The sequence below is a fragment of the Dipodomys merriami genome, unplaced genomic scaffold, assembly GCF_024711535.1.
Source record: "Dipodomys merriami isolate MVZ:Mamm:240054 unplaced genomic scaffold, mDipMer1.0.p SCAF_20, whole genome shotgun sequence".
In the NCBI taxonomy this organism is placed as follows: domain Eukaryota; kingdom Metazoa; phylum Chordata; class Mammalia; order Rodentia; family Heteromyidae; genus Dipodomys; species Dipodomys merriami.
This window is the reverse complement of record NW_027203382.1, coordinates 19888524-19904153: the sequence shown is the minus strand read 5'-3', so window position 1 is coordinate 19904153 and position 15630 is coordinate 19888524. Positions and strand designations below refer to the sequence as shown.

General features: G+C 35.7%; 1 protein-coding gene across 6 annotated transcripts in view; it reads left to right on the top strand.

Annotated features, from left to right (window-relative positions):
• Atg10 (autophagy related 10) overlaps positions 1 to 15630 on the top strand; it is a 282749-nt gene that overhangs the window by 233212 nt on the left and 33907 nt on the right. The window contains exon 7 of one of the 6 annotated variants that reach the window (XM_070031158.1): positions 2942 to 3040. The exons of the other annotated variants lie outside the window; for them this stretch is intronic. Coding sequence (XP_069887259.1) covers positions 2942 to 3014 — 73 coding nt within the window. The 3' untranslated portion in view covers positions 3015 to 3040. Of the gene's footprint in view, positions 1 to 2941; positions 3041 to 15630 lie in introns of those variants that run through there. 6 annotated transcript variants of the gene reach the window in all.

Here is a 15630-nt window from a genome sequence, read left to right as displayed (position 1 = left end):
TTAAATGTATTGTTCGGTTTCTTTTGCTTATATTTTCCTTAGGACATTTTTATTCATATGCATCAAATAAATTGGCTTGAAACTTTCCTTTCTTATAATATCTCTGTTAGTTTTTTTTTGTTTTGTTTTGTTTTGGGTCCGGTCGTGGGGCCTGAACTCTGGGCCTGGGCACTATCCCTCAGCTCTTCAGCTGAAGGCTAGCGCTCTACCACCTGAGCCACAGGGCCACTTCAGGCTTTTTTTCTTTTTGCTTATGTGGTGCTGAGGAATCGAACCCAGGGCCTCATGCATGCAAGGCAAGCGCTCTACCACTGAGCCACCTTCCCAGCCCATCTCTGTTAGTTTTAAATATCAAGCATGTTACATTCATAAAATGAGTTGAGAAGGAATCTCCTTTATCTTTTCTATGGAGGAGTTTATGTTTTGGTGGTGTTATTCCTTCTTTAAATGTTTGGTAGAAATAATCAGTGAAACCATCTGTGTCTAGAGTTTTCTTCTTCATGGGAAGGTTTATGATAAAATTTGATTTATTTGATAGATGTGGTACTATCTGGTCCTCAGTCTAATTGTTTAAGGTTACCTTTCTTTTTCCTTTACCATTTTTGATGTTTTCAATATTAAATTATTAGTTTTTCCACTCTTTTACCTATAGACTGAATTTTTGTACCCACTAAAATTCAACTTATGATTTCTCCAACGTGATGGTATTTGAAAATGGAGTCTTAGAAGTCAGTTGAATTACGAGGACGAAGCTCATGATGGGATTATTGTTCTTATAAAACGGATCCCAGAAAGCAGGCTTGTCATGCCTACAAGGGAGGAAACAAAGAGTAAACCAGGAAGTTGTACCTTGGTCTTTGGCTTCCCAGCCTCCAAAACTTTGAGCAATATATTTGTCTTGTTTATAAGCCATTCAGTCTATTGTGCTTTTGCCTTACCAGCCTGAATAGACTACGACATCTATAATCTATTATAAGCTCTATATGTATCCTCTCTCAGACTCATGATTTCCTTTGAATCTATGGCTTGATTATTTAAATTGGTTTCTGAAAATTCTTTCTCTTTAAGAGCTTTGCTTCTTAAAGAGCTTTAAGAGCATTGCTTCTGATCTAGTCTATCTTCTCTTTTTTTAATAAGGATTTTTATAGGTAATTTTTTCTTCTTTACCATATGTCATATGTCTGTTATGCTCTTTCCTCCCACCTTCATTTTTTATTTCTCTCTGCTTAACTCTGCATACTTTTTTTCTGACTAATCTTTCAGTTTTATTTTCATTAATCTTCTCTGCAATATTTTCATTAGTTACATGGGGTAGAGAGGTGAGGATTTTATTGCTACATTTCCCCACATGTTTACAATCTATTCCAGTCAATGTCACCCCCTTATTACTCTTCTTGCCACCTTATTTTCATTGAATTCTGTTTAAAATGTCATAATTCAGGCCTAGAATATTTGGTTAGGTTTTTTGTTGTCTAAGAAAGGATCTCACCATGTAGTTTAGGCTGTCTTCAGATTTATTCCTGTCTCTGGCTTCAAATGCTAAGCTTATAGGTATGTACAACTATGCCTTATTTAGTTTATTGAAAATATTCTAAGATGAGTGTTGGTGCCTCATAAAACTATAAGCCTAGCCACTCAGAAGACCTGAAGTTGAGGATCATGGTTTGAAGCCATCCTGGGAAAACAAATCTGTGAGACTCTTATCTAGAATGAACCAGTGAAAAAATGGAACTGGAGATGTGGTTTATGTGGTAATGTGCTCCTCATAAGACTTCAGGCCCTGAGTTTAAATCCTAATACTGACATACACACACAAAATCTCAATCCCTTACCAAAATTCTCAGGCTTGTCTGGAACATATTTTAGAAGTATAGTATCCATATGTGATAATTACTTTATCTGGATTGTGTGAATTGCTATTGTTACTTTTTTATTCTCTTGGATTTGGTTAAGTTTATATATATATATAAAATATGTGATAAAATACATGCATTTATAAAATATTACACATAAGCCTTATATATGTGTATATTTTTCTCTTATTTAGTACCAGAAATAAAAACTTGTAAGGGTAATTTTAGGATTTATAAAATGTTATTTTTCTCCAGAGGAGATTTTTTTCCAGTCAGACAGGCACTAGGAATTTCTAATCACATAAATATAGCCAAGACTGAGATACTTTGAAACTGGATTTCAGTCCCTATAAGGATTGATACTTTATAAAACCTTTACTGTCATAGGATAGCCCTTCCAAACTCCATCTAAAATATTTTATGTGTTTACCAGTGTCCCTCTTCCTAGTTACACTCTTTCTCTTCTGATTTTTCTGCTTCTTCCTTCCCTCCTTTCTTATCTTCCTCCATTCTTTTCTTCCTTCCTTCTTTCCTTCTTCCTGAGTCAGTTAGTCAAAGTAGATGACATCTTCTAAATTCTGATATACTTTTAAATTCTAGAATTCTATTAAATGATCTGGGTTTCCATTTAGATTAATTTAGAACTTTAATTAGAACTTAAATTTTCTCCTGTAGTGATAAGAAGTCTTATCAACAGAAAGAAAGTATCTGGATTTTAATTTTGGCACAATAGCTCCCAGTTGTAAAACACTGAGCCAGCTTCTTACCATAGTGCACAGTAGAACTGGAAATCTTACTTCCAAGGGGATCTAGTTACAATACTATCTGTTAAGAATGTCCTAGTCAAAGGTTTGGAAAAAATTATATTAAGTGAAGTAAGCCAGGCCCAAAGAAGCATAGGTCCCATGGTTTCCCTTATTTGCAATATCTAGTATAGGTATTAGTCAAGCGGAAAAGGTCAGATAATGTGATGTTAGGAAAATGAACCCTTAAATATGTATTTTAATGTTTTCGTTTCTTTCATGCATGTGTTTCTAACGCATTTATAAGATTATTTCTTTGTTGCTTTGTATGTCCCTCCCCCACAGTGTAACCCCCGCTTTCACTATATTTGATGTCAGTATAACATGTGGAGGAGATGGGGACAAACAAGTCGTTTAAGGATTCAGGTGGACCTGTTGCAACAATGAGAAGTACAAAATGTCATGTCAAAACCAGCTTTACAATGTCGGTGTGTGGGGGGGAGGGGGGTATAATTGGGTGGGGGGAGGGGGGGTAAAATTGGGTGGGGGGAGGGGGGAGGCGGGGAAGGGAAGTGAAGGGTAAACAAAGGAGGAGGCTGCAATGCTTGGTAAGAAATGTATGCATTATCCTGCCCATGTAATTGTAGCCCCTCTGTACAGTATGTTCTCAAATAAAATAAAATACAATTAAAAAAAAAAAAAAAGAATGTCCTAGTCTATGCATCATTGTATAGTATACAGTTAGAAACTGCTTCAGTTCTTCCCATCTCATAAGGTATTTTATTCTTCCTTACCTATAATCTATAGGTTCTGGATTATTCTCTCCTCATGATGTAAGTGACTGGACTTCACTAGCCTTATTTACCAGAGTTCTTAGATACATTCTTTTCTATCGTTTCTCTCCACTGGCCTTGTTTTCCACTGTACTCTATAAAGAGAAAGTTCCCAAAAGTTCTTTTCCACTTCATTGAATATTTCTTTTAGCTATTTTCCTCAGTTGAACCCTTGCTCGCTCACCAGGATCCTGCTACCCTGAAGCCTCCTCTTTCCAACACATTTCAAAGGGCCATTTCAGGCTTATGACTCTTATATCCTTGTGTAAAATCACCAGCTCCTTTGAGGCCTAGACTAACCAGCAAGGTACCCTGCTGATTGTCCTTGGACACTACCCTCTTAATATTATTCAGACCCTCAATTTCATTGAATTCTTCAATCCATTAACTACTTCTTACTGTTGCCATATCAACCCCTCAACTTTCTCACTTCTTTCCATACCAAGGTAGACACAATGCCTCAACTCTGTTATCATTCCCTTTCAAAAGTCTGAGTATCTTTGTGTGTCTCTTACATTATACCCATGTCCAAATAACTGAACATGTCTGGAGACAAATCAAACCAGCATATTGTTGACCCTTACATTAAATTGGTAACTACTAATCTCAAAATACATGCAAAATTGCCAAGCCATTCTATTCAATTCCTCTGGTATATTCACTTCTCCTAATTTGCACCTTTCTGCCTCAGGGCCCAAGTTCCTCTTCCTCTACTCATATCCTAGCTCCTCTTCCTATGCTTATAGCTCATAATAAGATAGTTATAGTTAAAAGATAGAACTTCATCTGCAGCCCCAGTTCTACTGCTTAGACTACTCCTTTGCTCATATAACAAAGGGAAAAGTAGACCTCTTTAGAAAATACCCACCTCTTTCCTTATACTGTAAATCCTAATCCCTTCTCCTTCTGAAGAATGTGATTCTTTTTGCTCTTTTGTCAGCATGTCTCTCTATCATATGATTTTTTCCTTTGATATGTAGTGCATTTGTTATCATTTACCTTGGGGAACTTTTACCTCTGTAGATTCACAGACAGGGATAAGGACATATCTTAAATATTTGAAAAGGTATATAAGTTCATTCATAAAAAAGTAATTCAGTTTGCAACTTCACTACTTGAGTGCCATTTTAACCTCCCATATGAACAAAGATAATAAACACTTAAAAACTTATAACATTGGGAATGATACAAGGGAAGGTTTACTTTCATACTGTACTAGTAGGAGAAATCTATACAAAATAATTAGTGATCAATTTGGCTGTATCTAGCAAAATTAATAAAGGTTAAAGGTATAAGTCCATGGCCAAACAACTTTATGTCTTAGGTTTATCCTCTACAGACAGACATCTTAGAGATTTGTCTTTGACTTTGAACTTCATTCCATATGTCTACATTCTCTCTAAATGGATATATCCAGTTCTATATCTTTATTATATGGCAGTAAACTTTTTACTCTAGCTTTTCCTTGATTATGAACCATTATTTGCTTAGGTAACTCAAAGATTTTTCCTGATTCTCTTATTTCTATTTTAGACTATTCCCCTTGGACTAGAAACTAATTATCACCTTCCAGACTAGTAATTTGTATCTTTTTGACTATAGTCCTGGCTTATTAGCTCTTCTTACCTTTATTGACTCCCAACTACCATTTCCATTCTTATCATGGGACCTTCTTTCCTCTGGGCAACATCTTGTTTCAACTCCTTCGTCAAAACCCAGAGAATGCTAAATAAATTATTATGTGACTGATAATGGAAGACTAGAATATCAATGTATTAATTTGGGATTATGAATTGTAACTGCCAAATGAATGGAAAAACTTGTATCAGCTGATCAGCAGCATAGAAGATTATTGGAGGCCACTTTATATTGAGAATATAGTCAGTTCAGCCTAGAAACACAGCAGGAATTTGATCTGAAAGGGAATATCTATCCTGATGTGATAAACTCTATGCATATTCCTGTCTATTAATAAGCTGGTCCTTTTGTCATCTTGTCCGCTACAATGTAAAGTTACTGAGAGAAGGCCTATGCCTTTTATATCTTCCATTACTCTGTCTTTGATAAAGCTTCACAAACACTGCTGTCTTGTAATTATCTCTTTTCTGTTGAAGCATTCTTCTAGAATTATTCAAACAACAGTTGAATCATCACAATTTAGATACTATTATTTAAGGTGACTTTGTGAACAAATCTGATTCCATTTACTTGGTTTATGAGGTTCTGCTTCAGTCACTTCTGCATAACTACCTAAACTCATTGGCCTAATTGAGCTTCCAAAATCTAGGACAGTATGACCTTTACTCATACCTATGAGTTTATACATTATAGCCTTTCCACACTTCATAATCTATATATTCTTAGTGTATGTTATTATCTACAAATATTAAAATACAGCTGACAAGGTGCTTAAAAATATAACTGTTTTTCAAGAATATAAATTTATTCCTAAAATAATGTGCCACAATATCTGAAAGCACTGTAAATATAATTTACTTTTCTTGTAGGCAAAACCAGAACCCAAAAAGCTGGTATTATAATAAGCTAAATACATGATATTTTGTGCTTGATAGGAATAATTTAGCAGAAGCAGATGAATGCCACTTACTTATGAATGATTTGCTGTTGCATTGTTGTTGTAACAATTATAATTGATTTCCAATTATAATTACTATTATGATTAGGCTAATAGGATGGTGTTTTAAAATATATGATAAACAGTTATTCAAGTCTCAGCCCTTCTTTCTGTGTAAAAATATTTAACTATTAAAACATCACTGGATATATATGCTAGGGATCTTGTCATGCTTGAGAAGAGGGCTTATTGACTCTTTTAAAGCAAGTGCTAATTGTTCCAACCAGGCCAACCTCTCAAGGTGGGGTGGCTGTCTTGTAGATAGCAGCTAACCTTCATCAAGGTTCCTGTGGGGCAGTAAGGACAAATTGGCAGCCAGAGGAAAGCACAAAGGATAGTCTTCTACTGGGCAATGACCAGAAGAGGTTCTTGGGTAATATTTGCTAGCTAACATGAATGATGAACTTTTTAGAACTTTCATTTTTTATAGGTTGCTAAATAACAAATTGCCCCAAATTTAGTAGCATAAAACACTTACTATATGACAATTTCTGTCAGAAAATCAGGTATAGTGTAGCTGTCCTCAGATTATGGGTCTATTCATGGGATATAGCCTTCTCAGTGACTGACTGGAAACAATACACTTTCTGGCTGTCATATGAGTGTTGGTGGAACTCAGTTCCTCATAGGCTGTTGGACTGTAGCTCTTTTGCTTCTTTGATGCATAAATTTCTTCATAAAACATCTCAGTGCAATCACAGTTCTAAGCCAGCCTGGGCAGAAAAGCCCATAAGACTCCTACAATGTTCAGTAGGAAATGTATTCATTACCTTACTCATGTAACTGTAACCCCTCTGTACAGTATCTTTACAATAAAAAATATATTAAAAAAATAAAACATCTCAGTGCATACTAGCTTGCCCTATCAGCCAGCAAGTGAGAGAATACCAAGACAGAGAGCACTAGTTAGGCAGACATCACAGTGTTTTGTCTCCTAATCATGGGAGTGATATCCCATCACACTGACTATATTCTATTCAGTAGAAGCAAGGCACTAGGTTTATCTCACATACACGGAGACATGATTTTACAAGGAAGTGAATACAAAGAGATGAGGATTATTGTCATTTTCTAGAAGTTGCCTGCTGGATCTTGAGTTTTTTTAAGGGTGATATTCTCAGAAAGAGAATGTTTACACATTTTCTGATATATATGAAATATACACACACATCTATATGTGTGTGTGTGTGTGTATATATATATATATGAAAAAACCAATTTAATAATAGTATATGAGGGAAGTGCCTACACTCATAGTACTCAGAAAGCTGAGGAAAGAAGGTAACGAATTAATTGAGACCTCATCTTAAAACAAAATAGAAAAAAAAATTGCCAAGTGCCAGTGTTCACATCTAGCCAACGAGGAGGCTAAAATCTGGAGGATTTGTAGTTCAAGGCCAGCCCTATTCAAACCCCTATTCATATAAGATCCCTATTCAAACAATAGCTGTGTATGGTAGCACATGTCTGTCATCCCAGTTATATTCCTAAAATCTGAATGATTGACATTTCAAACCAGCCAGCGCAAGAATATTTCTGGGGATGTCATCACAGTGGAAGAAGCTGGATGTAGTGGCATATGCTTGTCCTCTCACTATAATGGGAAGCTTAAAATAGGATTCAGTCTAGGTATGGGCCCAGGCAAAAAGAGATCCTATCTTAAAATAACCAGTATGAGAAATGTGTATCTCAGTGGTAGAGTGGCTACTAGTAAGTACAAGGCCCTGAATTCAGACTCTAGTATGGAGAAAAACAAATCATTTGAATTAAATGTCATACTTGTTAAAAAAAATTCATTTTTTCGGAAATCAAAACTAGACTAACACTGATAATGTAGCACCTGCATTGAGCATATTTTATAAATATTTTCAGATTGTTACATTATAATAAATAATGACCTTCTGGAACTCAAAGACCCCAAAACAGGTACAGAACAGCAGACTTAATCAATGTTTAGTGATGATAGAATGTAAAATCGAAGAGCCAAGGATAGAAATCAAATTGCCTTTCTGCAGAAAGATTCTCAACAATTGAAAAACTGCTCTATAAAACTAAAGAACAGCTTGATGACTTAGAAAATAGAAAATGCAGAAATATTCTGTAGATCCTAGCTATGTCCCCAGTGCTCATTACTTTGTCTGCTTGAGAGTAAAAAGGATGGACAATAACAACAACAAGAAAAAAAGAGTCAAATTAGTGAATTTTGCTCTGGCCCTAAGCCACCCTGGGTTAAGACCATTAATTAAGTATAAATCCTGAGCTAAAAATAAGGCTGTCCTCTTTTCAAGTAACTTTTCTTCTTCATATCCAAGTAAGGGTACAGACATACATTATTAATTTTTACCTAGACTTATTTGAATTATTTAATGAAGTTTTTGTTCTGATATGGCAAAATGACTCATTATATCCACAGTAATATTGTTTCAAAATAACATAACTGAGTTAGTCACTTCAGTAACTTGTATGGCTTCAAGAATGATAATTGGGTTTGTGTAGAACTAGAAGCCAGTGATAGACTAGCACCCTTTTAGAAGTGCACTTCTAGATACTTGTCCTACGATCAGGAAATGTCTTAGCCTAGCAATAGATTATTGTAATATGCCTAGCCAATAAAACTCATGCTGTTAGGAGTTTTCATTATATTCATTTGAAGTACAACTGTAAGAGTGAAAATGGTAATAACACCTTGAATTTGTGTTTTTACTTAAAACTCATTTCATAGATGCTAACCACTCTATAAGAATGCTTAACTCTATAGTAAAATTGAAAACTAGCTTTGCAACTAGAAAGATGTTGGTCTTTGCTTAGCCCATTACTATCTTTGTGACCCATGGTAAGTTACCTAATTTCCACAGAAATGCATTGTCCTCCTACATACAATAGTAGAAAGAAAAATGGTGATGATGATGATGGTAATGACAACAGCTAGCTTTAGTTAAGCATTTACTATGTACCAAGCAATATGTCACCTATGTGTGTTAACTCCCTTACTGTTTTTATTGCATAATAATGTTGCACTTATCACTTAGTAACCCAGTAGGATGCAAATACAATTCTCATCCCATATATGTCCTATCTTATATGTTTGTGTTGGAAACTACTTTTAGCTATGTGTGCCTTTTGTTACATGCTATAGAGTATATATTCATATTTTCATGCACCATACATGTGCACAGAAAGGGCATAATGTTTATTGCTAGTAGTTTATGTATGTTTATGCTTCACATGCATTTTATTTCACCTAATCCTTAACACTGTCTCATAAGGAAGTTTATAACAAAATATCTTCTTTTCTAAGTGCACAGACACACACACATAGTAATTTCTTTTTCAACCTTTTCCTTAGTAATGCCATTGTTGGCATCTTCACTTCCCCTTGCCTGAAAACTACAATCACAGATTTTAGTTAGTTTGCTTACCACCAGAAATAGAGGCAAGACCATCGTAAAGGCTTACACCCCACAAATTCCTGGGTATCATTTTTGTTTCCCCAACTATGTGGTTCATCTTTGCTACTCATTCTACATTCTTTTTTTTTCTTGATTCCCAATATTTTTTATATCTACTAATTTCTTTGGGGTAAATAGATTTGAATTAATCAAACTTCTTTTCATCCTTGGAGACTTTGGTACAGGAAAATCATTACTATTATAGCTGACTTTTATTTAACAAATTCACTTGTTTTGAGCACAATAGCTAGGAGGGAATTGTGTCAACAGAGCCTCCGTCACTGGAACGTGTCAGGTTCTTCCATCTCTTACTTACTATCAATAACTAGCACTATTTTTCCATTAATTGAGAATTTCTGGGGGTTTTTTCATATGTAGTTAACAGTCTGAATTTGACACATTTTTTTATAGCACCACAATCATTCCATCCATTACATCACTTAATTTATGGGAGTACTAACACTAAAATCGATAAACATTATTTCTGAAATGTCAAGAGTGTTAATGGTGTGATTAAAAAGAAAAAAGATTCTAAAATATCTCTGTACCAAATCATTTGATATACTGTTGTTGAGGCACACCTAACCAAAGCTGGGATATAGAAGATTTAAATCATTAAGACTCCATCAGCTTTAAAAATGTGTGTTGGAAGCTATTTTTAGCTTCATGAATCTTTTGTACCATATTGTGGAATTCTGTTAGCAGAGAGAGGGAGAGACTGCATTTCTCAGTGAAGATTGTCTCCGGTTGTTTTGAGACATATCAACAGTTGCTAAGGAACCGTCGCTAATGCTTCTGGGAAATTCTGTAATATTTCACTTAGAAATTGGGAGAAATTTTTAGAGAGCAAATATTCTTAGACAAGGAAAGCATATGAAGGATGATATTAGGGACCAGTTTTAAACTGGGGGAAAAAAGCATTTTAAGGTTTCCTAAAAGACTGAGTTTAAATGGGATTTCCTAGCACTTTATAATCTCCTCTTATAGAATTCTAGAAGCTTTCATTTATGTCTGAATTTAGAACAAGTAGCATTTTAAAATCTGGTCACATTTCAGCTTATTTTCCATGATTGATGCTTTAAAATGGAGATTAGCACTTCTTTTCACAAGGAGAATTAATTAGCATGCCAGAATGGTGGTTTCACCGAATCCCTTCTCTTTTAGTGAAAAGCTATATTAATAGTAAGCATCTAATAGTAAACTGTTTACTAGGTCCTCTAGAGACCTTGGCATGATATGGTGTTATAACCCACCTTATTCTCTGTTATTAGTTGTGGCTTTGTATGGTGAAGAGAATTTCACAAGTCAGTTTTCCTGAGACTATGTTGCTGCAGAGTAAGACTACCTATCTAACTCTAGTTTCTCTGCAGTATCTTTCTTTTCTTTTAAATTTATTGTGAAGGTGATGAACAGGGGTGTTACAATTACATAAGTAAGGTAATGAGTACATTTCTTTTTTATGTTTTTTATTGTAAAAAACATATAGTGTACAGAGGGGTTACAGTTACGTGAGTAAGGTAATGAGTACATTTCCTATTGTTACTCCTCCTTTGTTTTTCCACTACCATCCCTTCCCTCCCCACCACTCCAACTCCCCCCCCCCAAGTTGTAAAGTTCCTTTCTACATAGTGTCTTGTACATCTCAGTGTTTCAATGGGTCATCTTGTATCCTTGTTTCAGCATTTTGTTATTTCCCTTCCCCTCCCCAAATTAGAAAAATGTATATATAAGATGCAGGGCAGGACATCAAATACAGTGAAAAGAAAGGTTCTTTTTAAACACTGTTACCCCCCTTCCTCATTTTCTCCCTCATACCACTCTCCACCCCCCTGGGACTGTTCAACATGACTGGGCAACATTTTTATACTAATTAGCCTCTGTCCACCTGGCCAGGGACAGAAGGCTTTCTTTCTAAAGGAACTTTATTTTAGACAAGCCAATTTAACTAAACCATTTGAACTACACATTTTATTACTCTTGGGCTTCCTAGAATCAAAACAGGGTTTCCTTTTCTTTTTCTTTCTCATTTTCAAATACTAAATGAGCACCTAGTATGAAAAGTTGCTATGGCTAGTGCTGAGAATAGTGCAGAGCTAACAGCAGTCCTTGCCCTTAGAGCACTTATTGTCAGACAGGGAGATAGGTCTGCAAACAAGCAATGGTAGAACAATAGGCTGAGAATCATTATAAAGGTGTATAAGCAGCTAGAGAAGGAACAAGGACAGTTTGTTGTTGTTTTTTTTTTGTTTTTTTGTTTTTTTGCCTTGGAGAATAGCAAAAGTCTCTTATAAGTCAAGTAATCCTCCAGCTAAGTCCAACTGAACAAGAGTGTTGGTTATACACATACAGAAAGAAGAGGAGGTGTGTAGCCATGACCAGGGTTTAGTCTCAATGCTGGTACCTGGGAACATGGGGGAGGGTCAAGACAGAGCCAGTACAGGTGGGCAACAGCCACATTATAGAAGCATTGTTTATCATGCATGCAATGTTTCACCAACTACCATTTTAGGTAGAACCCCCCTTTTTATTCTTTTAGTAGTTGTACAAAGGAGTTGCCATTCAACAAAGCAGTTTATGAATACAATGCATCTTGATCAATGTCACTCCTTTTAATATTCTCACCCATACCTTCCAATCCACCCCTTCTCTCACTTTTCTTAATTTTTTTTATTGTGAAAATACCATACAGAGGGGTTATAATTACTTGGGCAAGATAATGAGTACATTTCTTATCAAGCATTGTTGCCTCCTCCTTTGTTTCCCCTTCCCATCACTTCCCCCAAGTTGTAAAGTTCATTTTTCAACGTAAGGACTTGTACATCTCATTGCTACAATAGGTCAGCCTGTATCCCTATTTAAAGGATGTTTTTTCCCTTCTCCCCCACAAATTATACCAACATCAAATACAGTGAAAGCAATTTTGTAGTATATAAGTTGAATTCTTCATTACATTTTCATTGCCCCCCTTCTAATCTTTATTTGTCAGCCCCTTACTTTGACCCACCTCACTCATTTGCTTTGACCCACCTCACTCATTTTGAGTACCCATTTCCTGGTGTTTATTTTGTTGAAAATTTTGCCTTTGTCTAAGGAGTTACACTGTTTGAGTTCTCCCTTGAATCTGACATATTTCAATTAATACATTTGTATATATTTGCGTTCTGCCTAACTCATTTACTTACACATTTATAAACTAATTCTAGCTCCCACATGAGAGAATTCAACCTTTCTCTCCAGACCTGACTTCACTTAATGTAATTTTTTCCAAGTGCTTCCATTTCTTTGCAAATGATACAATAGAATCCCCTTTTTAGTTATAAACCTATTGCAACTAGGCACTGATGGCTATTACTTGTAATCCTACCTACTTATTAGGTTGAGACTCTTGGGATCTAGCTTCCAAGCCAGCATGAGTGAAAACTTCGCAGATTTCTTATTGAATAGTTGGATGTGGCATTGTAGACCCGTTATCTTAGCTACTAGATAGCCTAAAATAGGTGGGTGGCATGCGTCTGGGAAGTGAGACCATGTCATAAAAATTACCAGCTGAAGTTGGACACCAGTGGCTCATACCTGTAATTCTAGCTCTTCGGGAGGCTGGGATCTGAGGCTCTCCGTTCCAAGCCAGGTCAGGCTGTTAACCACCTAAAAATGGGAAGTGGAGCTGTGGCTCAAATGACAGAGTGCTAGCCTTGAACAAAAATAAAAGCTTAGGGACAGTGTCCAGGCCCTGAGTTCAAACCCCAAGATTGGCACTAAAAAAGAATTACCAAAAAAAAAAAAATAATAATAATAAGGCTGGAAATGTGGGTAAGTGGTTAGAGCTCTTGCCTAACAAGCATGAGAACCAGAGTACCCTAGTACCACCAAAAAAAAACAAAACAGAAAAGTTTATTACAGTTGGCCAATGCTAATGGGAATACACAAGAAGGAATGTTAGAACAAATATTAGCAAATAATATTAGAACAAATATGAAGAGGTAAAATATATATGGCTTGGTAAAAAAGATTTGTGGGTTCAGGAAGTACATGATCCATTCCTCCTCCAAAGCCATTCTTTCTCTCATGTTCTCCATCTCTCTGTGGTCCCTAGAGACATGATGTTGTTTCAGAATGTCCAGCTTTGTTTCCATGGATCTCTTTATTCTAGGGTCTGCATGGTTCTCCTTTGGGTCCTTGTGATGCCTCTGCATTTCTGTTTTGCATACCTGACTGAAAACTGCTTTTACACTATTTTCTATTCAAATACTACTTCTATTCAAATACAGAAGGAGCTATCTTTTGTTTTGTGTAACATGCATAAACGTCTGCATAAATAAGGATTTTGTTGATATGCATAAGCCAGGCAATAAGTCTTGGTATTGACACCATTTTTTTCAGTCAGATGCCTTTACAAGAGCCAGGAACACCAACAGCCAAAGTAGCATCAGACCATTTCACAGGATTCAGAATCCACAACAGTGAAGGAACTTGAGGACATGATGCTGACAGTGTAAGATGTGGATATGAAAAAGATGTTCAAATAAGTAAAAATAATGATACCAGCAAGCAAATGCTAAGTGCCAAATGAATGAATGATTTAAGCTGTTATGAGATAGAGAAACATATGCTGAAGGCCATAACCTTTGAGTATATCATTAGCAGACTCAGCATTAATTTTGAGTCTGATGCCCTGAATTTGCACTCTAATCACCCAAAAAAATGTTTTGCTAGTCTTTTGGTGGCTGTTAACAAGGAAGCTTGTAGCAGAGATGCATTAAAGGTCATGATAGCAGTAGACCAAAATATGATATTGATTAGTGCAGTTTCCCCTATGTTAAAGAAACAGGCTGTAAAGAAAACACCTGATTATCTCTGGTACTCACTCCCCATGTTGGATGATTTTGTGCTTGGATTGGCTTCCATCTACATGGAAACAAATGATGGGTCATCAGAGTCTATAATATAAATCAGTGACATGAAGAATGTTGCACTGTGAAGGTAAAGGTTCCTTTGCATGTATGGAGAAACTCAAAAGTATTAATATTAGACCGTTACCTATAGACCAACCTATTTGATACTATATATTGGAAGCCATGATAAATTGCCCTCTAACAGTGCAAGATAGTATATTGTTAATGATACCTCAACTTCCCAATTTCAGGATAGAATTAATTAAATCAGAAGCATTATGATTTAGTGGTAGAACATTTGATTCAGAATTAAACTGCCTGGGTCAAATGCTAGGTTTTCCAAATGAATTGTCTAACATGGAGCAAGATATAGAGCCTTTCTGTGCCTCAGTTTCCTCATCTACAAAATGGTCATACAAAGTGTACATACCTTGTGACTTTGTTCCATGGGCTAAATTCAATAATAAATAACTAGTAAATATCTTAACACAGAGTATGTAATCAAAGAGTAAGTTGGTTATTTCTGTTACTATCTTATCTAAGTAGTAAACTTAAGTTAGCCTCCATTAAGTCACTTGCCAAATTTAAAATTAACACTTAATGTGTGGCTAGTATAGAACATAAGCTCAAATAACAAACAACTTTATGTAGAGATAGATTTTTTTGCCATCAAACAATCATCATTTGGCGGACCATCTGGTAGTGATTATAGCTTTATGGAAATCTGCCACTGAGGTAAATAGCTACCCACATGGAGATTGCTCCAGGCTCTGGAAAGTAAAAGACATTCTTTAGGATTTCAAAGGTACATCAAGTGTGCAGTTGCACAGGCATGAGTGGAACTGTACATGGGAGGATAACAATCAGGGCATATTGTTCTTTCAGGTTTCAAAGAAAACAAGTATCTTGTTTAAGAAATTTAGTCACACTATCCTGGATACAGTATTAAGAATAACATTGTAATTTGTATGCCATATATTGCTTTTAACAATGTATTTAATTCTGTTAAGCAAGTTGGTAGGTTAGAAAATCCTGCAAAGACAAGCTATGTGGGGAAGTTCATAAGCAACATTTGTTTACTCTGCGAAGAAATGGCGGTGAGTGTTATAGATGCAGACAAGAGATAGCAAATACATTTACAGTGACTAATAGCACCAAACAAGTCTGCATTCATATACCACTATCATTTGCTATCTTTTTTTTGTTTATTTTAAGATGCCTTTAG